We start from the raw sequence: 22,806 nt of genomic DNA on the forward strand, positions 1-22,806 counted from the left end.
CACCATGTGTGCTCACTTATATAAAAGGATTACTGAATAATGTAATGCAAATACATGGTCCTGTATACACTGCAGATTTAAGATTGGACAAACTGTTTTAAGCTAACGTAACACTGGCTTTCTCCTGCTGGCCTCTCCTATATATGTACTTTATTTAGTGGTGAAGCAAGATATTCAGATCCTTTACTTAAGTAAAAGTATCAATACCGCATTGTGAAAATACTAAATTACAAGTAAAAGCCCTGCATTTTAAATTTTAAAGTGCTCATATTATGCTCATTTTCAGGTTCATAATTGTATTTAGAGGTTAGATCAGAATAGGTTTACATGGTTTAATTTTCAAAAAACACCATATTTTAGTTGAACTGCACACTGCTGCAGCTCCTCTTTTCACCCTGTGTGTTGAGCTCTCTGTTTTAGCTACAGAGTGAGGCATCTCACTTCTGATCCATCTTTGTTGGGAGTCACACATGCGCATTAAGTACTGCTAGCTAGTCAGAAGCAGAGTATGAGGGCGTGCCACGCTAGCAGCTAGGTGAGCATTATAACGTGTGTTACAAAGTGACGCACGTTCGTCGCGGAAGTAAAGGCTGGACTACAATAGAGCTGTTTGGAGCAGTTTGTGAACAGTGTTTTCTGTTGGAGATGGTAAGTACCTTTGGGGGGGGACTTTGGGCTTTTTCACTTCGTAAACCTATCAGGAAAAAAAAAACACAATAAAGGGGAAAAGCCAAAAAGCATAATATGAGCACTTTAATAAAGTAAGTCCTTAGTCCAACGTATTGATTATGCAGAGCAGCCCTTTTCTGAGTGTATATAACTTATTCAATTTTACTACTTTATGTGATATCATGTCATATTGTGTTTCTTAAAATAAGTGAAATCTGCCATCTGAGATTATTTCAATCTCTTTTTTTTGACAGAAAACTTGTTTTAAGAAAATAAGACTCAAGACAACTTACTTGGTAAGATGATTTTTGCAGCGTTTCCACTATGCAAAGTGTTGATCTACAAATGTAGTGATATAGTATGAAGTAGCAGAAAATGGAACTAAAGTTAAGTACAAGTAGCTCTAAAATTGTACTTAAGTACAGTATTAGTTACCTTCCACAATATAAGTCACAGAGGAAGGCAAAGCAGGCATTTCAGTGCACAACCACTTAAGAAAAAAAATATTTGATTTTTATTTCTTCTTTTGCAAGGCATTCACGTATACCTAGAATAGGTGAAGTCAAGAGCACTACATCATTAATAATAACCAGATACTATATGGGCGTCTATACCATGTGTGCATGTTTACACACACACACACACACACACACACAGTAAGGGACCACACACGTACAAGGCTCTGCAGGATGTCAGCTCCGTTTCTCATACCCATGTAAAGCTACCACCAATTACACTTTAATAGCTTTGGTGAAAATAAAAATAAAAATAAAAAAATAAAAAATACTTGAAGTCCTTTTTCATTTTTCCACCCAAACTCAGCATGAAAAGTGCTTTATTAAGGTTCAGAATACTTAGAATATTTTATCTTACAGTATCTTTGTTCGTAAACAACTGCCATAAAAACAACCAGCAGGGTTGCAGAGCCTGTTCGCCACAACTTCCAAGCTTATGACACAAAGCTTATAATTCACACATTTGTATTACAAAATAACGAAGAAATGAACAGGAACTAAATGGATAAAACACTCCCGTTAGCAAAATGTATATGGTATAGTTCATATTTTGGAAGATATAAATTTGGTAGAGTACTTTTATAACATTCAAACCACTTGCTGCAAAGGTAAAATCTGCCCTTACAAATAAAAATGTTAATATATTCAAACTAAGAAAACAAAAAGACCAATTAGTTTTAATAGGGGGCTATATTCTATACTGGCCTTGAACATAAATGAAATCCTGACCATCACATGTACTTAAAGCTGAGAGCCCAGCAGGTATCACTGAAACTACCAATGAACAGGAACGTACAGGCTTAGTACCAAAGTATTGATAAATCCATTCACAAGATGATCTCCTCAGAAGGTTTGCGTGCACAAGCCAATCTAAATTCAACATTTAAATGGTCAAAAAAAAAAAAAAAAAATACATTTCCTTGTGTGACACCAACTGTATGCAAGACAACATCCCACGTTAATGCAATATAAACAACAGGACAATAAGATGCAATTAGTAGTACACAAATATCCTGAATGCTGAAATACATTCTCAGGTGGTGTTTGATGGGCAAAAGCGGCAAAATAAGTGATGTTGCAGTGTAAAGGCAGTGAGCAATGTAAAATGTAAGACCTGGATGTAAACCTAAACAGTTCAGTCGGTTCTATGGGGTTAGAAGTCATCGTCAGTATATATATATTACACAACATAAATTAAGCATACGCAAACTAGCCGAACAAAAAGGTGCAACAAGAAAAACCAATCAAACTTAAGGCAAAAAACTTTTGAAATAATCTAAAATTCTTCTATGGCGGTTAAGTTAAGTGAATCACAATTAAAACAATGTTATTCACTTTTTATACTGATAAATTAAAAAAAACAAACAGGGACAACCTTTAAAGATTTAAGTATGCCAGTTTTGTTTGTAATTAGTGAATCTTCAAGTTAATCAGAACAAATAAAATCAGACCAGGTCAAAAAGCGCTTGAGATCGAAAATCATTTCACAATTCTTCACAAGTTTTACCCTTTTTCCTGCAACAGCAGCTACCTTATATCATTGGTAAAGTGAAATCAGTCAGTGGAGGACTGATTAAGCAGGTCATAGTGAGATAATAATAGTCTTACTTTGGAAACTTCCCAAAAACACTTAGTCATGGCACAGCAGGAAGCTTGCACTTTGGAACATAAATGCTAAAAAAAAACCCCAAAAAAAAAAAAACAGTTGTACAATATGACATCTTTTGACACATCTTAAATATGTTCACTTGTGAGTTCCTTTCCAAGGAGCAAAAATCACTTCTAAAAAAAAAAAAAAAAAGGTTATCTGATGTAGAAATAAATAGATAGCAAAAATACATTGAGAAGACACTTGCTCAATGCTGCACGCAGGTTATTTCAAATCTTTTGGACAGACGGACTGAATGAATGTACAATGGTATACCCACAATGCACAACATTGAAAACTGATCTGTCCAACTAAGTCCAGTAATTCAGTACAGATGGGGTGCTATCGTTATTAAAACGCTGTATCTTGTAATCCTGAACTCCTTGCTTTCTGACATCATGAAGTATGTCATGGAGCTATTGGTCATTGAGTTGAAAAGCCAATATGAATATAAAGTTGAATTCACAGCGACAGAACTTAACAAGTCCATCGTCGACCGGTGTCAACCTCTCACCTCCACACACTCCAAAACTCACGGAGACTCCGCTCCTTTTGTCTTTAGGCAAGAGACTGCAATGCAGAAACGGGGGGGAAGAACACACGAGAAGGAAGGAGATGGGGTGCGTGTGTGTCTGTGTGTGTGCAAGAGCATCCAAGGAGAACTAAAATAAAGTCATTTATAAACAGAAAAAAAAGAAAATGCAGAGGAGTATCTGCTGAACAGAAGGCAGGTGGAGAAAAAAAGGCCAAAAAGAAAAACAGTAGAAAATGGTGATAAAGTATATATAAAAAGAGACAAAAGCCAGGCTTTCAAAGCCAGAGTGCAAAGCAAAGATGAAGGTGGACAGAGCCATCCAAAAAGGCATGCACAAAGAAGAACACACATCTATACTGTTTTCGGCTTGCCGTCCGTCACTCCGCTCATGGAGTGCAGAGCAGCGCTGCTGCTGCTGCAGACACAGTGAGGGTCGGGACTGACTGTGCTGTGTGGTCAGGCCAGAGGCAGACTGGACCGGGATCAACTAGACAAGAGATTTCATGACCGAAGAGACCGATGTCATGTTGTTTCCTGGCCAGGTAATGGGACAACCTGGGGAGATCTGGGGGAGGGATGGGTCTCAGACAGGGACATAGAGGAGAGAGAGAGAGAGGCGCGAGCATGGTAAATGTTTCAGTGCCGTGACGGCCCGTTGCTCTGGGTTACGGAGTCGGAGATAGAATGGAAGGCGGAGCGCATCAGGTTGAAGGATTTGTCAGAGAGGGATGAAATATCATCTGACGTCATCCCCTTTGTGTCGATCTTTGGAAGGATCTTCAATCGGATGGTCCCTGCGGAGGCAAAAATTCACTGTCAGAAGTCTCATGGAACATCAAGTAGCCCTCTGCATAGAGATACTGAGGACTGCTTGCAACTGAAAAATAAAAATAATAATCGAGGACAATCAAGCTGAGTTACCCGAGTTGAATTGCTTTTCTTTCCTTAGGTAGAAGTTGCTGTATGAGGAGAAAACGATGGGTATGATGGGGACCTGAAAAAGAAGAGAGGAAAGAAGAAAAGATCAAAACAGACTATCCCAATACACCAACATCACGCCTTCATTTTCATGTTAAAGCTATAGTGCGTAGTTTCTGTCTCCCCAATGAGGAATTCTGAGTAATGACAACTACACTGTTGACGCGTCCACATGATACAAGCCTTCTGTGATCGCGCACAGACCCCACCCGTCCTCTACGCAGTTGCTAGTATGCAAGGAGGACACTGAGGATTAAAAAAAAACAAAAAAAACATGATGTACTCTTTAGAAGAGGTAATTATCACAACACACACACACACGAATCTGACTCCTAAAATGTACACTGCTGGGTCTTTCATGTATTCAACTACAGGTGCTCTTTGGATATTACCGGTGCACTGAGTTTATATCTCATGCGAAGGGCTCATTGCATCCAACATTTGTAAAAATGCATGTTTCCTTCAAAAATATTCCAAGGCACTCCGTAGGTCTTGTCCATCCATCCATCCATCTTCATCCGCTTATCCGGGGTCGGGTCGCGGGGGTAGCAGCTCCAGCAGGGGACCCCAAACTTCCCTTTCCCGGGCCACATTAACCAGCTCCGACTGGGGGATCCCGAGGCGTTCCCAGGCCAGGTTAGAGATATAATCCCTCCACCTAGTCCTGGGTCTCCCCCGAGGCCTCCTCCCAGCTGGACGTGCCTGGAACACCTCCCTAGGGAGGCGCCCAGGGGGCATCCTTACCAGATGCCCGAACCACCTCAACTGGCTCCTTTCGACGCAAAGGAGCAGCGGCTCTACTCCGAGCTCCTCACGGATAACTGAGCTTCTCACCCTATCTCTAAGGGAGACGCCAGCTACCCTCCTGAGGAAACCCATTTCGGCCGCTTGTACCCTGGATCTTGTTCTTTCGGTCATGACCCAGCCTTCATGACCATAGGTGAGGGTAGGAACAAAAACTGACCGGTAGATTGAGAGCTTTGCCTTCTGGCTCAGCTCTCTTTCGTCACAACGGTGCGATAAATTGAATGTAATACCGCACCTGCTGTGCCGATTCTCCGACCAATCTCCCGCTCCATTGTCCCCTCACTCGCGAACAAGACCCCAAGGTACTTGAACTCCTTCACTTGGGGTAAGGACTCATTCCCTACCTGGAGAAGGCACTCCATCGGTTTCCTGCTGAGAACCATGGCCTCCGATTTAGAGGTGCTGATCCTCATCCCAGCCGCTTCACACTCGGCTGCGAACCGATCCAGTGAGTGCTGAAGGTCACAGGCCGATGATGCCATCAGGACCACATCATCTGCAAAAAGCAGCGATGAGATCCCCAGCCCACCGAACTGCAACCCCTCTCCACCCCGACTACGCCGATATCCTGTCCATAAATACTACAAACAGGATTGGTGACAAAGCTTAGCTCTGGCGGAGGCCAACTCTCACCTGAAACGAGTCCGACTTACTGCCGAGAACCCGACACAGCTCTCGCTTTGGTCGTACAGAGATTGGATGGCCCTGAGAAGGGACCCCTCACCCCTGTACTCCCGCAGCACCTCCCACAGTATCTCCCGGGGCACCCGGTCATACGCCTTCTCCAGATCCACAAAACACATGTAGACTGGTTGGGCATACTCCCAGGCTCCCTCCAGGATCCTTGCGAGAGTAAAGATCTGGTCCGTTGTTCCACGACCAGGACGGAATCCGCATTGTTCCTCTTCAACCTGAGATTCGACTATCGACCGAACCCTCCTTTCCAGCACCTTGGAGTAGACTTTACCGGGAGGCTGAGAAGTGTGATACCCTGTAATTGGCACACACCCTCTGGTCCCCCTTTTAAAAAGGGGAACCACCACCCCGGTCTGCCACTCCTTAGGCACCGTCCCCAGACTTCCACGCAATGTTGAAGAGGCGTGTCAACCAAGACAACCCCTCCACACCCAGAGCTTTAAGCATTTCTGGACGGATCTCATCAATTCCTGGGGCTTTGCCACTGTGGAGTTGTTTAACTACCTCAGCAACCTCCACCAGGGAAATTGATGCCAATCCCCCTCATCCTCCAGCTCTGCCTCTACCATAGAGGGCGATTAGTCGGATTTAGGAGTTCCTCAAAGTGCTCCTTCCACCGCCTCTATTACCTCCTCAGTTGAGGTCAACAGCGTCCCCATCCTTACTGTACACAGCTTGGATGGTTCCCCCGCTCCCTCCTGAGGTGGCGAACGGTTTTCCAGAAGTACCTTGGTGCCGACCGAAAGTCCTTCTCCATGTCTTCTCCGAACTTCTCCCACACACGCTGCTTTGCCTCTTTCACGGCAGAGGCTGCAGCCCTTCGGGCCCTTCGGTACCTTGCAACTGCCTCCGGAGTCGTCTGGGATAACATATCCCGGAAAGACTCTTCTTCAGTCGGACGGCTTCCCTGACCACCGGTGTCCACCACGGTGTTCGTGGGTTACCGCCCCTTGAGGCACCTAAGACCCTAAGACCACAGCTCCTCACCGCAGCTTCAGCAATGGAAACTTTGAACATTGTCCACTCAGGGTTCAATGCCCCCAGCCTCCACAGGGATGCACGAAAAGCTCCGCCGGAGGTGTGAGTTGAAAGTCTGTCGGACAGGGGCCTCCTCCAGACGTTCCCAATTTACCCGCACTACCCGCTTTGGGCTTACCAGGTCTGTCCAGAGTCTTCCCCCACCCCCTGACCCAACTCACCACCAGATGGTGATCGGTTGACAGCTCCGCCCCTCTCTTCACCCGAGTGTCCAAAACATATGGCCTCAGATCAGATGAAACGATTATAAAATCGATCATTGACCTTTGGCCTAGGGTGCTCTGGGTACCAAGTACACTTATGAGCATCCCTATGTTCGAACATGGTGTTCAAGTTATAGACAATCCATGACTAGCACAGAAGTCCAACAACAAACAACCACTCTGGTTTAGATCAGGAGGCCGTTCCTCCCAATCACGCCTCTCCATGTGTCTCCATCATTACCCACGTGCGCGTTGAAGTCCCCCCCCAGCAGAACTATGGAGTCCCCGACTGGAGCCCCATGCAGGACTCCACTCAAGGTCTCCAAGAAGGCCGAATACTCTGAACTCTTGTTTGGTGCATATGCACAAACAACAGTCAGAGTTTTCCCCCCACAACCCGCAGGCGTAGGGAGGCGACCCTCTCGTCCCACCGGGTTAAACTCCAACGTAGCGGCGCTCAGCCGGGGGCTTGTGAGTATCCCCACACCCGCCCGGCGCCTCACACCCTGGGCAACTCCGGAGAAGAAAAGAGTCCAACCCCTATCCAGGAGTATGGTTCCAGAACCAAGACTGTGCGTAGAGGTAAGCCCCACCAGATCTAACCGGTAGCGCTCCACCTCCCGCACAAGTTCCGGCTCCTTCCCCCACAGAGAGGTGACATTCCACGTCCCCAGAGCCAGCCTCTGCTGCCCGGGTCTGGTCCGTCGAGGCCCCTGACCTTCACTGCCACCCATGTGGCAGCGCACCCGACCCCCAGCGGTTCCTCCCACAGGTGGTGGGCCCATGGGATGGAGGGATGTCCGCCACGTAGCTTTTTCGGGCTGTGCCCGACCGGGCTCCGTGGCAAACCCGGCCACCAGACGCTCGCTGACTAGCCCTCCATCTGGGCCTGGCTCCAGACGGGGGCCCCGGGCTTCCTCCGGGCAGGGTCACTTCATCCCTTCCTCGATTTTTCATAGGATTTTTGAACCATTCTTTGTCTGGCCCCTCACCTGAGACCACTTTGCCTTGGGAGACCCTACCAGGAGCACAAAGCTCCAGACAACACAGCCCTCAGGTTCATAGGGACACACAAACCTCTCCACCACGATAAGGTGATGGTTCCCGGAGAAGCCGTAGGTCTTGTACAAAACTTAAAATGCCATTATTCATTGTCTGCAGAAAATGACCCTGATGAAGACATGTGGGTCGAAACGTGTTGGTCATTTTAAGTTTTGCACAAGACCTACAGAATGCCTCGGATTATTTTTGAAGGAGACATGATTTTTTTTTTTTTTTTTACAAATTTTGGAATTCAGATCAGTTTCTACTCAGCATTGAGCCCTCCTAATCTTTACTTTGGAACCTTTTCTTTCTCTTAAGCCAATGCCAAAAGATGAGAAACAAAGACAGAAATACTTGACTGAACCAACCACACACACACACACACACACACACACACACACACACAATCTCCATCTCCTCCACTAATAGAGGCCGAGTTGCATCTATCGAGGCCCCGAGCGGCCCCTTCAATGGGACTGGCTGAGCCAAACGTGGCTCCCCCTGGGGGCTGTCCTGCTTCCACTCAATCTGGCCGGCTGGGTACAAATGGAAAAAGGTTACGCTATAACTCAGCAGAAGCAAACACAGATAGAAATAGTCCATGTCCACACGCGAAAAGTCTCAAGTGTGAAGCAAAGCCAACGGGGGGGAAAAACCAAAACACACATTGTATTCTCCAGACCCCAAATGAAGTTATTCCACCACCACGCGCCAACAATTCTAAATCAAGTAACACGCAAACACTATTTGTATAACGTAAGTACGTATGAGCAGACTGAGCTGTAGAGACCATAAAAAATAATAATATAGAAAATGTGTTTGCTAATAAGGAGCAGCAGGGCTTTATTTGTGTAACCTCTCAGCCTCAGTGCATATCTGAACCAAACTGATATTAATCTTTAGCAGCCAGTAACACAAAAAAGGGCCCACAAACACACACCAAAACATGTTTGCCTGAAGCGAACCAGGTTGCGGTTCAACAATGTTTTTTTAATTCATCCCACCTGTCGGAACCCCGAGTGTGTGCTACGAAACATCAACTCAAGAATAGAGACCTCCCACCTACATGCATGAAGAGATAGAGCTCCTAAATCGCATACAGCTGAACTGCCAAATACGCTGGAGTCATTCTGTAAAGTTACATCATGCACAACCAAGGACAATTTCAGAGAAGACCGAATCAGGAATGTCACAATGAAAGTGCTCAGGCACACCAAACTATTGTGACCATTTCAAAGCATTCCTTGCTCCGTTTGTATATTGGATATGGTTAAATCATAATGTTGTCTTGTGCCATATAAGGTTTCTAGCTCCCCCATGTGTCTAGAATCAGGACATTGCTTACCCCACTCACTTTTTAGGAGACAAACGTTGGCAGAAGTCTCCTGTAAGACAGCCAGTATCATCACAGCTCTTTTGGCCAGGATAGTTAAGTGAATGAACAGGACGAGGGTGTACATTACAGTACATGAAATGTTGACTTAATTTACGTGTGTGTACGCATCTATCTATCTATCTATCTATCTATATATATATATATATATATCTCTCTATATATATATCTATATATATATATCTATATATCTATATATCTATATATCTATATATCTATATATCTATATCTATATCTATCTATCTATCTATCTATCTATCTATCTATCTATCTATCTATCTATCTATCTATCTATCTATATCTATATATATATATATATATATATATATATATATATATATATATATATGAATGATAGGGCTGTCAAAATTAACACAATAATAAAGAGTTAACGCGATAACGAGTTAAAGCAAATTCCTTTAAACCCAACTAAACTGTTCTGTGATTTAAAAGTTATTTGCATGTACCGTCGATGTGAATTGAGTTACCACAGGAGTATGTCAAGCCTTTAATACCACTTAAGCATTACAAACATATACAAAATGTTCGATTAATCGCGAGTTAACTACGGACCATTACTCATGATTAAATATTTTAAAGTTGAAATATTATAGCATTTTCAGGTTCATACTTGTATTTTGTGTTTGTACTAGAAAATGCTTTAACGTTAAAAAAATACTTTATTTTTCCTCATACGGCCCATGGCTGCTGCACCAGCCAAGATTACAGATTTCTCTGGCATTAGCATGCAGCTACTATAAGTTAGATAGCAGTGCACAGTAATAGAATATAGCAGCACTTTTTTTACCGTAAAAAATAAAATATATATATATATGTGTGTATATATATATATATATATATATATATATATATATATATATGTGTATATGTGTATATATATATATATACACACACACACACACACACGTATATATTATATATATATATATATATATATATATATATATTAAAAAAAACTTAAAAAGGCTTCTGAACCAAGTATTACATAACCGGACATGTTTCAACGGTGATGTGACCCGAAATTAGGGGATTACATCTTTCACTGCCATTAGCATGTTAGCATGGGACAATGTTAACACCGCAGTAGTTTAAACTGAAATACGTATACCTCATTATGTGAAGCTCTGGCCACGTTTAACATGAAAATATGACATTATAACATTATAGATAGGACAGAAAATACGGAAAAGCATAATAGTTCACTTTTAAAATCGATTGACAGCCCTAATATAGGATATAGACATGATAGCTGGCACTTGCTCTACTTAGTACAAGTCAACCCAAAAGAAAGTGAATTTCCAAAGGAGATAAGAGGAAGACTACTCACTTGTGCCTGCACCGCCAGGTGGAAAGCTCCTTTTTTGAAGGGCAGCAGGCCACCTCTCTGGTTTCGCGTTCCCTCTGGGAACACCCACAGACGGATCTGTGGATGTCAAAAGGCCAAGGGTGGGAAAGAAAAACAGCCATTAATTAATAATCATCCCATGTCATCTCTCAATGTGTCAAAAACCAGAAGCTTGTAAGAGTAAGATGAATGACATAAAAGCATGACGTACTAGTTCTTCAGGGATGTAAGCACTCTAAACCATTTCGATCATCACTATCTCCCTTCTATACATCACTGACTAAAGTGTATACCGTGTTGAAAAGAGTCACGTTACCTGGTCGTCCAACATGGTTTTGGCAGCGTCAGCCATGACATTTTTGGCGTCGTTGGTCTTCTTGCGGTTGATAAAGACAATGCCACCCAGCCAGCAAACAAGACCTACTGTGCCAGCATAGATCAACTCCTTCTTGGCAATCATGGTGCAGCGGTCCGGTAAGATCTCCATCAGGCCTGAGAAACAGAGGAAACATGGAATACAGTATTTCATTTTGAACAATGTGTCCTAAATTAGAACCACTAATGTCAAATACTCTTATAACAAAAATGTGTTCCAACACATTATAAACAAGTACATACATATGTATTTACTTCAAAATCAAAAGATGAAAGAGAAGCAAATCTGTAGTTCTGTTCACATGAGCAGTAAAAGTCTTTCCGATATTTGAGAAATAAGACATTTTCATAGAAGACGTTGGCTAATCTGTCATTATGTAGCCACTATCCTAATAGCTGGTTTGCGTCACCATTGATCATTAAGCCTGAATGATATATAATTGGTTAGTTTTTAATACATTTAAAAGCAAAAAAAAAAAAGTATGGGGTCTCTAATGGCGTTTTTCCATTACACCTGCTCGACTCGCCTAGACTCTACTCGCCTTTTTTAGTTTTCCATTATGAAAAAAGTCCTTGGTACCTGCTAACAGGTACTTTTTTTTTTGGTATAACCTCTGGCAAGATTCCAAGCGAGCTGAGGAGATACCAAAAGGTGACGTAAAAACCTGCAGACTACTGATTGGTCAGAGAGAATCGTCACTAATCACTGCGTCATCATTGCTAGCGACAGACGGGGGTGTCCTGAACATACCCGCCATTTTTAAATAGTTTAGCCAGCGGTGTTTTTTTTGCTGCCTCCAGCTACTTTTGAAACAAAATTTGTCTTCCGGCTTTGACAACAGCCACATGCCGAGAGTCACAAACAACACACCTTCAATTATCTGTGTGTGTGTGTGAAAGAGAGGGAGAGATAGAGGTAGAGAGACAGACAGACAAATATTGAGACAAGCCAGCCATCGGCCTGAGAGAACAGGTAGGTCTTCAGCTTGCTATTAAAAGACAAGGTTTGGGTTAGGTGTGCGGTTGGCATGGAAACACACGGAACTTCGTGATGTAGTTAAGTTAGTTAGGAAAAAAGTAGAGATATTTTTCGAGAGTAAAGTTAATGTAAATGTTTATATTTTATCTACCAACCATCAACCCAAACACATATTTTTAAAGAAACATGGATGCTTAATGTATTCAGCGGCACTTATCCCTTTCATTTTCCCTGGAAAAAAAAAACAAAAACTGGCTAGTGGAAACTGATTGGCTGGTAACTTTAAAGACTAGCCATGTTGGCTGGTAATTAAACAAGTTAATTTAAAGCCCTAGTTGTAGTACATCTTATATCGTCAGGTAGTTTGTGCAAGAGAGTGGGTCCATAATTACCAGATGTATTACTGAACCGGAGTACAGTTGGGAGACCAGTGTCTGATGATGTAAGAGTTCTGGAGGTTGTGTAAGCAGTGAGCAGGTCAGAGATGTATTAGAAGCTAGGCCATTAAATAAGTGAGCAATATTTTGAAATCAATTCTGTATTTTATGGAGGCCGGTGAAATGATGCAAGTACAGGAGTAATATGTTCATTTTGTTTTTCCCCAGCGAGTACTCTGGCTGCATCATTTTGAATCAGCTGGAGCTGACCCGCAGTCTTTTGAGTAGATGAATTGAGTGAACCTTATTTTTTAGCGTCTGTGTTAAACACACACACACAATATTAAAAAAAAAAGGAAGTCAAAGTGTGTGAAATAAAAAGGACAGCAAACAGCAGAGTAAGTAGAGGAGTCTATGCTGAGGTGAGAAAAACAGAGCCGACAGAAGCAAATTGACACCTGAAAGAGTGCTGGAAACCAAGCTGTGGAGGTCTCATCACATCAGCTCTACGATGAGCAGCTATTAATGGCTGGGTGTAGCGGTTGGCATGGCAACTTGGACGCCAAATCAGACTCATGCTGAGTTTTCTCAGCGCTAATTAGATGCCTAGTTCTCCCCCTGCTGTCACCACCCTGGCCCTGAGCCTGCCCTCATCACTCACCGGCACTGAAAAACTCCCTCTCCCAGGCACTGATGGAGAGAAACCATACCTCTGCTAAATAAGTGTCCTCAAGAACAATGAGGCAATGATAAAAGACATGACCACACATGCCCATGCAAAATCATAGACAAACAAATCCGGAGATCAGATTGAAACAAGAATCACAATCTTTCTACAACGTGCTCTTACTCAGTCTACGCCAATTTGAAATGGTATGCAGTAAATTTAAACCAGTTTTTAATCTCAGACTGGGTGATGTGAGGCCACCAAAGCTGGTATAATCTTACATCGGTACCCAGGTTTTAGCAGGACTATTACCTCACCTACACTGCAATCTGGAGATGATGATGATGATGATGTCTTCAGTAGTCCGATTGTTAGTCCTGAGTCTGTTCTTGAACGCTTTGGTGGTCGATCCAAACCAGACTGTGATTATGTGATGAACGGCCAATGTAAACAGAATCCGGCCGTGTCGCATTCCTGCCCTCTGCAATCTCAAACTGTGTTTTAATGCAGCCAAGTTCTCATTTACATATTTTCCTTTTTCTGTTGTCAGACAACGGAACAAGTATGAAATTGAATCAGTTGCGATTTTAGATTTTTACATTGCTTACAATATCATCTCTCCAAAAACTAAACATATGAAGTGCAATATAACATCATAAAATAAAAAAATAAATAAAAACATTTTCTGAAATGACATCAACCTCACACTAAGGCATACATTAAACATATATAAAGATGACCTGAAGTTGTGCAACTTAACTTTCAGAACTACAAGTTTCATCCTGAGACTGATCTGTATATAGGCCTACATGTAAATATTAATTATACTAAACCTATTTGTATTTATATATTTAATTACAATGTCACACAGCTCTGTTACACTTATGCTAGTAGATCGATCAGCTGTTTCTCCGTGAAGAGAGAGAGTGAGAGAGAGTGGTGCGCAACAGTCAGCCGTTTCCCCGAAGGGATAGTCAACAAGTCGGCTCTGCTACGTATTTTCTTGTCTTTGTTTTTGGTAGTTGTGTTTGGTGTAGTTTCATCGTCCATACAACTCCGTGATTTACTTTTGTCGGGTCCGCTTCGTGGAATGGATGAGAAATGTTTTCTGTTGAGATGCTGAAGCACTGACGTCGTGCTATTATTGTGGTAAGCTAGTTTGGTGTTTCAGTAGACACACCGTCCAGAGTTCTCGTTTTAATTACGTTTGAACTGATTCCACACTTTGGACACTTTCTGTCGTTTTCTCCAGCCTGTCTCTTCTCTTAGCCCCTCACTATTTACGCTCTGGCATGTGCCGCCCGCAGACTTAGCAGCGTCTGGCCTGCGACAAGAATAATGATCCGTGTTGAAACACCGTCCGTCAGCGACACGTTGGTAACACTGATTTAACGAAGCTTCGAGGCAAATCATTTTGCATCGAGGATTTTTTGTAATCGAATTATTCGAGGAATCGTTTCAGCCCTACCTGTAACCCAGTTAAGGAACGTTTTATTTTTTATGTATTTATTGTTTACACCTCATTATCATTTCATTTGATTATGGTAGTCCATAAAAAGGGACTTTTGTAGTTTTTCACATGTTCAATATTTTGCATTTTATCCTCTGTTATAATAATAATAATAATAATAATAATACATGCATACTGTATATTCATTGTTATCCAGTGAAAAAACTGATTTAGCAAGGTGGGTTAACACTTTTGCAAGGCATTTTATCCGTGTCACATTCTCGCCAACACAGTCGCCCCTGCTGCTCACAAATACTGTGTTGACCAGCAGTTATTACCAAGCTGCTGAGTTACAGATAAAAATCATTATGTTATGATCATGATATCATCAGATAAAAATCATAAAAAGAACTGTGACATTGGCTACATTGACATTTAAAATGTGTGATGACAGAGAAATTTTGAGGCAACAAAAGGTTTTCATATTAATTACAGCCCAAAAACCTCAGCTACCACATCTAAAAAGAACTGCAAACATGTATTCGTGCTTGCAAAAAAAAATTGACATCACTGAGGCTGCTGAACAACAGACGCTCGGCTTCTGAAACGTTTCCTTGTCGGCTGTGTGGCAGATGACACTTCCACACTACTAAGCCGGAGTGCACCCGGGACTCGACGCATCCAGATGCTGTGTACATTTACAGTATGTGCAGAGAACAGACAGAAGGTTGAACTGCCTCAAGGCATGGTTTTCTGTGCCACTTTGTCAGTGAGCTCATCCAGGTCAGCAGTCGGCGCTCTCAAAGCAGGCACGTCATGAGGGTCCACCAAGTCTACATGCAAATTTCCGTGCAGATCGGATTAAAATATTGATTCTCATACATAAAACGGTAGTACAGCACCCACCCAAAACATCCAGGGAGCTCTGGTGGTTGGAGATGATGACGTAGGGTCCCTCTGTCTGCAGATGCTCCCAACCGCTCACATCAAATCGAAGGCCCAGGAAATACTTCACATGACGAACTAAGCCGCGGATAATCCTGGGGAGAAAAAGGTTAATTAAAAGGGCTGAATAAGTATAGGTTACTGTTCACAGTCCTGTGAGTGCAGCAGGCTACATGTTATTAACCAGAACCCTAGTATGTCAAAAGGTTGCAGGTAACAGTGGAATGTATAAAGCCTGTTAAATACTAGGTTATTACAGTACATTGTAAGAATGCCAGCTCAAACTTAAGTCTTAAAAATATCTGGTAGATATACACCATACTCCTCCAGTAAGAACAACGCTCCAATAAGCTTTGAGAAAGAATGTCCTACCATCTGCCTGTCTGCCTCTGAAAAAAAAATAAAATAAAATACACACAAAGTTATGACGTCCCAATGTAATTTCATGCTGCCAATCTGGGAATTGATCAGATATGAATGATCAATACCTTTTAATACTATATGTCTGAAACTACACTCTTAAACGTGGGGTGAAAGTCCACAGTAGTTCAGTGGCAAGGCAGGATTTGTTTGTTTTGTTCAGTCCACTTTCAGTTAAGCAATTGCATACGTTATGCTTTTTTTTGTAAATATTTGGTATAATAAGCTGCTCCCTATCCAATGTTAACACTAAATTTTTCCAAAAACCTAAAATAAAGAAATGATAACACTATGATATATACAATGAAAAATGTTTCAAACATGTCAAGATGATGCCTTCAATTGTCTTTTTGTATTCAACCAATAGCTTTAATTTCAAAGATATTTGGGTTTCTATCATATATTTCAAAGAAAAGCATCAAATCATCTCATTTGAGAGCATGGAATCAGTGAATATTTGACAAAAAAAGAAAAAATGATATTTTTTGTTATTGATTCATTGTTGCAGCTCTAACAGACTTACTTTTAAAATGGAAGTAAAGCCTCCACATTATTTCCATCTTATGAAGTTGTTATGGCTGATGATGTGTCTAGTATTAATCTTTGGGTGACATGGGTGTTTATTATGTGACTTTGGCACAATGAGTGACACTCTCAGATTACAGTCATTTGATTTAATGCCAATATCAAGTTACTCAATGAAGCTGCAAGAACTGTGTTCAGGTTAAATATTCCTCACCAACATATGGCCTAAGGTTTGTACTCTTCTGGTCATGGTTAATCGTTGGGGACTTATACAACTTGACCTTTGTAGAGACAAACAAGATAACAGTTAAGAACTCGGTTGTGATATAAACAAAACGGGCTCAAGGGTGAGACGCGTGTCACAATCTGGTCAGGCAAGTTTTACATACTTTTACTTCCATTAAGTGAGATCCTTTCTCACGAAGTCCTGACATCTGTGGCATTTTCTCTTTGGCTCCTATAACACTTTCAAAAGCCTGCCTTGTCCTCAATCAATACACTTTCTCACCTCAAAACACACAGAGTACGGCTGCCAATTTCCAATTGATCTGAACTCTGGTGCTGATGTTCAAGGCTGAAAAGAGAGCCTTGGCATTTTGAATCCAGGCCAACTCCACATTACAATCAGCTACTTAGCGCTCAATTTCTTAGCCTTTATTTGATCCTCATTCAATCTGGACTTACCCGTTTTCCCCCTCTTGGAGCCAAAGGCAGCAGAATAGTAGTAACAACATTGTACAAAACTTCTGGGAAACTACTGTCCCACACAGTGCTCTACGGGCTGGACACGCTCAACGTTGAAGTTACTAAGAACTCAAGCAATAATCCACAAAGCTGAGTGCAGAGCACAAAGGCTTAACTGTCCACTTGACATAAATGATTTAAGCACCCATACCCCATGAAACGTTGCCTTATATTCTCCTTAGGCAGCAGCGAAATACAGATTCCGTGACTGTGACTTCCTTATTAGACGCATTATGTGAGAGTAGGGACACTCGAAAGGCACAGTTCAGATGTGGGATCTCTTTAATATGAGAAAGCTCAACAAAAAGAAACTTTATTTATAATAATAATAATAATAATAATAATAATAATCTTGTTCCATGTCATACCCCTCTTTCTGCCCATGTTTTCTGTGTGTGTGTGTGTGTCCACCTCTCTACACTTGTCAAATAAAGGCAAAAAGCCAAAGATGCAAATAAACTGAGCAGGTTTAGAAGTGATAAAATAAATACTGAAAACAAAAACATGTATAAATAAAAAACACAACCCAATCATAGAAATACCATATCATTATACCGTGATCCTACAGCCACAACTCACCGTTCAAATCTGTACCTGCTTTTTAGAAGCAAGAATTTCCCTATGCAAAATTGGAACTGCAAACTTTGGATAACAAGCTAGCTATTTTTTTTTTTCTGCACAACACAACAAAACTCGCTTCGGTTACACCACCAACTTACGGTAAATGACCTTCCCTCTTAGGTAAAACAGCAGCGTCATTTTCCATTGTCTGCCTCACCTTCTTCAAACAAATTAATCATATCCCCTCTCAAACTTCTCCCTCCTTTTATTGTCCAAATATGCACTCATTTAAATGCCTTCTACCAATTTCCAGCTTTAGCGCACAATGCATGTCCAATCATCATTTCCAATATTCTGTCCCAAATAAAAAGGGAACATGAAATCCCACCGCGATTAAAAATAAAACATTATAATTAGTTTGTTTTGATGTTGCTGAAACAATGCCCCATAAAAAAGGTGAAGCATTAGGGATGTAGGGACGCTCCGATTACTAATGACTTGATCAGCATACACCAATGGTAAATTCTTATTTATTTATTTTTTTAATTTTTTTTAAGATTCTGTTTTTGGGGGGGCTTTTTCCCCCCTTTAATTCAGAGTGACAGTGGATAGACAGGTAAGGTGGGATTCGAACCCGGCCGCTGCAAAGGCCTCAGCCTACATGGGGCGCATGCTCTTACTGGGTGAGCTAGAGGTCACCCTACCAATTGTACATTTTATGTAATATTACGGAAAATAAACAACCATAAGTCAATAATTTCACTGATCTATTACTACAAAGAGCTAACAGCCATAACAAAGATGATACTAAAAGTGTCTGAATCAGCATTGCCCATAATAATACAGTAAAGACGGGAGGGAAAAGTTGAACCAGGGAGAATGCTTGACAAAAATAGAAGTTTACAGACACTTAGACCTGGGTTTGAATTAGCCTGTAGTAAATAGTTTGGGATTTATTTCTTTTCTGCAATGCCCAATCGAGCACATAGCTGAGATTGTGTTGACCGAAGACCCTACAACAACTCCACATCTTAGCTATGATGTTTTCATAACTGATAAGAATGATAATAAAACTACAAAAACATAAAACAATAAAATAGCCCCCCCAAAACAAAGTCTGACCTTGTGCATACCATAGTTAGAAGCCTAAGGAAATACTTTTTTAGTAGTGGCATATTAAATAGCCACTCCTCTTCAAAGGATTTTCTTATTAGCTTTTGTACGCTATACTGTATGTTTTATGATTAGTCTACCAACTCTTGCCTAGGGTTGGGTACCGAAACCCGGTTCCACTATGGAACCGCTTCCTACGCAACCGGTCGGAATCGGACCGGATTAGAACACAAATTTCGGTTCCTCATTGTGGTTCCACTTAATGTGTCGACTGAAATATTTTCCCTCGGTTGCGCCGAAACGGACGTAAAAATATCACCTTTTCTCTGTAGTCTACCGTTAGCTAGCTACCATAAATGTAGGCTACTTTTAAAATGCCATATTTTCCATCTGGGCTCACCAAAAGGGACGTAAAAGCATCTTTGATGTCATTTTTCAGTTTTTCAAGAATCGGTTTAGGAATTGGAATCATTTTAAAAGTACTGGTTCGGCATCGGAATCGTACAAATCCAAACGCTACCCAACCCTACTCTTGCCAAGCTTTGTTTTTTTTCACCATTTGTAAAATGGGCTGGGTAATGATGAACCAGCATAGAAAAGTGTCCCTTCTTTTTGTGGAACTCTAATCAAAGCGATTTTATTTACCATCCTTGTTCAAAAAGGTCAAGCTCACGATGTCAATGGAAGACACGAGAAAGCTCATGAATCTATTACTTGCGCTCATTACCTTGTGCCTCTACCTAATGCAATCATCTGTTGACGATAAGCTTGCCTTGCATATAAATTATAGGCTACGTTTAATTGGTGTACTATAGTAAAATAGCTAACCTTTCAACCAGAATACAGTCTTAAAAGGTTATCTTTCAACACAGCAGTACTGCGATAGCACACTCAGTCTAGTGCAAAAGCTATTGATTATGCAATGACTCAGCCAGTGTTGCAGCAATTGTTCAAGGGGAATAAAATGGCCTCAGTTGGATTCTCTTTAGCCAACAATCCTCTAAGCTTTTCCTCTGGTTCATTTCATTATCAGTCTTTAAAGAAGTTAATTTTCCTACAAAGCATAATGACATTTAGGTGATGGGTTATCTGCATAGGTTCAATACAACCTGACAGCTTATGGATTCAAAGGTTAGCCTGCCCGGTTATCCCTAAACAGATTATACAAACAAAGATACCAGTGCCAAAGCTAATTCAGGGGCCAAAGGTCAGAGATTTGTTCACAACAGGGACATGGTCATACGATCACAATGACACAGCAGATGATTCATTCAATTAAAAAGGCAGGGAGTGATCAAATTACTGCTCAGTCAAACAGACCGCAAAACTGGTAGTCTCCCACGGATGTTAAAAGCCATTACATAGTAAGAAACCTGAGCTCAAGTTTGTGACTGAGAAAACTAAACCTCTGTTCTTTATCGGTTGACATAAGATCCTACCTGATGATTAACGTGGGAGCCATGGCCAAAAGTAGACATTCACATACTGTAAGTGACAGGTCAAACTGTGTCTGTAGAATGCACAGACAAACAATAAATTGAAAACCAACAAGAGTGTTTCAGGAAATGCAAGCACAATATTAACAGTGACTTGAGTTTCATGGATGCTGTTTACGGACTGTACATGCAGAGGCCTGTTCTGGCCCACCAAAGTCTTCTGTGTTACATTCAAGTCTTTCGAGTCAGCTGTGAAGCAAGTAGTCAACCCCAGAATGCAGGCCTTTGTTTACCCGTCTGATAGCAAAATCCCTGTGACAGACTACTCTGTGCTTGATGACAGCGCTTTTTGTGCCAGAGCTGGCTAGTGTCTAAAATGTGTATCCAACAAACTCTATTCACTCCCTGAGCAAGGTCTGACCCTGATTCAGTCGCTTTGTCACAGTCAACAGGTCTAGATGACCTTTGACCTGACAGAATGGCTCACTGGTGCAACATGACACCACCGCCACAGCTAACATGACTGCAAAACGGTTATTCCTAGAGCAGTGAGGCAGTAAGGTCTGCTGTCATAACTGACAGGGCTGCTGTCAGCAGATCAAGGCCAAGTGAGGTTGCATTGTGGATGGGCCTCATAACTATGCAGTAACCCAACTCTAATCAGGGGTAAACTTGCCATCTGGCATCTGTCTCTTCAAAGTAATTACTCGAATGCAGTCACTTGTGTCCAGCAATCTATCCTCACCATCTAGTAGGTTTAACCACAACAACAAAAATGAAGGCGTATTACATTTCAATCTTAACAGGTATCAGTTGACCTGATCGGTGTGTGTCGGGTATAAAATAACATATCTCCTCCAGTGGTAATGTTAAGGGGTCACCCCTAAAGAGCCAATATCCTACAGTAGCGCCGAGATCAAAAAGTGGCTGATGGAATGGCACTAGTAGTACGCTGTATACTATAAGTCAGTCCCTAAGTAATGGAATAAACACCTCATTCATACACTTTCAACAAAAAGTGAACATTAAAAAGGTCCATAAAGATAGGATTTATTGCAGGACTGTGGTGCTGTATTGCATAGGTCTACTTTGAACGGGGCGGGCACACTGACATCAGTTGCATTATTAACATTCTTGAACTGATTTAGAAAGCGTGATTTCCATCAAAAAGCTGCCATAAAAAACAGCTCCGATACCATAAGTAGCAAAACAATGAAAGCCTTGTGATCGTCAGTGGGCAGACTAACGTTAAGTGCTCACTCCGTGTAACTTGGCTAATCTCAGGCATTTTACTGGAGGGAAGATAAATTAGTAGACATTCTTACAGAAGATGTAATTACCGTTATCTGAGGCTAGTATTGTTTCACCCACATCGGAACGAGCCCCAACTTGCATCGCTAGCACTTAACATGGACGTAACGTTAAATGTTAATGTTAGCATTCTTGTTTTCAGCTAGCGTTCACACGTTCCTTCTGCCAAGGTATCTAGGGGGCTAATGTTAGCATATGTATGATAAAAAAAAAAAAAAATCATTTTAAATGTCAGACAAATTGGTATACTAGAAGCTCCCTGACGTTACAGTGGCTTTATGTTAACATACCACTGCGCTACAATAAGACGGGTAACGTTGCTTTATCTTAATGTTTTATATAAACTACGGCTGCTGCTAGCCAGCTAGGAAGCTAACTCGGCTAGCTGTCAGACGGCGCTGCAAGCAATATTTATTATGCAAACAAACTCACCTCATGTTTTCAACGTCTCTGCCCCCGCTTTTCAGCATACACAGAGGAATCGCGACCAGCGCCAACACCATCATCCAAGCGACGTAAAAGCACTTTTTGAAATAAAAAACAAACGTGCTGCTGGTCCACAGCAGGAGCGGAATCAGCAGCAGCGCTATCATCCATAGCCCATCCATAGCGATCCGCCAGAGAAAGTGACTGCCAGCTATAACACGCGGTTTCTGGATAAGGAAGCCTCTAAAACACTGGCCAGCCTACAATGCAAGAAGGAAGGGAAGCACCGCGACCCTGACAACCATTACACAGTCAGAAGTAGACCTTTAAAGCACCCTGTCAATGGCAGTGCTTATCTCTGGCTGCCCAAAAATGACACATGTATCGCGTTGCTCATCTGTTGCTAAATGGCATCATGCATGGATGTATTATAAGGCATCATGAGGTGGAGTCAAGTCGTCATCGGTTGTTTTTTTCCATTTCCGGTTGCTGGACCACTCTGATGTCACAAGCTACTTTTTATTTTATTAAATTTTTACTAATTACAGTCTACAGACCAACAGTTCTTTAAGTAAGCCTATGTTT

At 41.7% G+C, this 22,806-nt stretch overlaps 1 protein-coding gene across 1 annotated transcript; it reads right to left on the minus strand.

The window, feature by feature from the left end:
• Window positions 1-3,983: 3,983 nt before the first annotated feature.
• Window positions 3,984-22,650, minus strand: agpat2 (1-acylglycerol-3-phosphate O-acyltransferase 2 (lysophosphatidic acid acyltransferase, beta)). The gene is made up of 6 exons (XM_078271191.1): window positions 22,228-22,650; window positions 15,647-15,780; window positions 11,209-11,384; window positions 10,875-10,970; window positions 4,289-4,361; window positions 3,984-4,161 (listed from the first exon to the last, which is right to left on the minus strand). The coding sequence occupies exons 1-6, from the start codon at window positions 22,401-22,403 to the stop codon at window positions 4,004-4,006; spliced, it is 813 nt and encodes a 270-aa protein (XP_078127317.1). The 5' UTR covers window positions 22,404-22,650; the 3' UTR covers window positions 3,984-4,003.
• Window positions 22,651-22,806: the final 156 nt, after the last annotated feature.

Source organism: Sander vitreus, chromosome 16 (assembly GCF_031162955.1).
Source record: "Sander vitreus isolate 19-12246 chromosome 16, sanVit1, whole genome shotgun sequence".
In the NCBI taxonomy this organism is placed as follows: domain Eukaryota; kingdom Metazoa; phylum Chordata; class Actinopteri; order Perciformes; family Percidae; genus Sander; species Sander vitreus.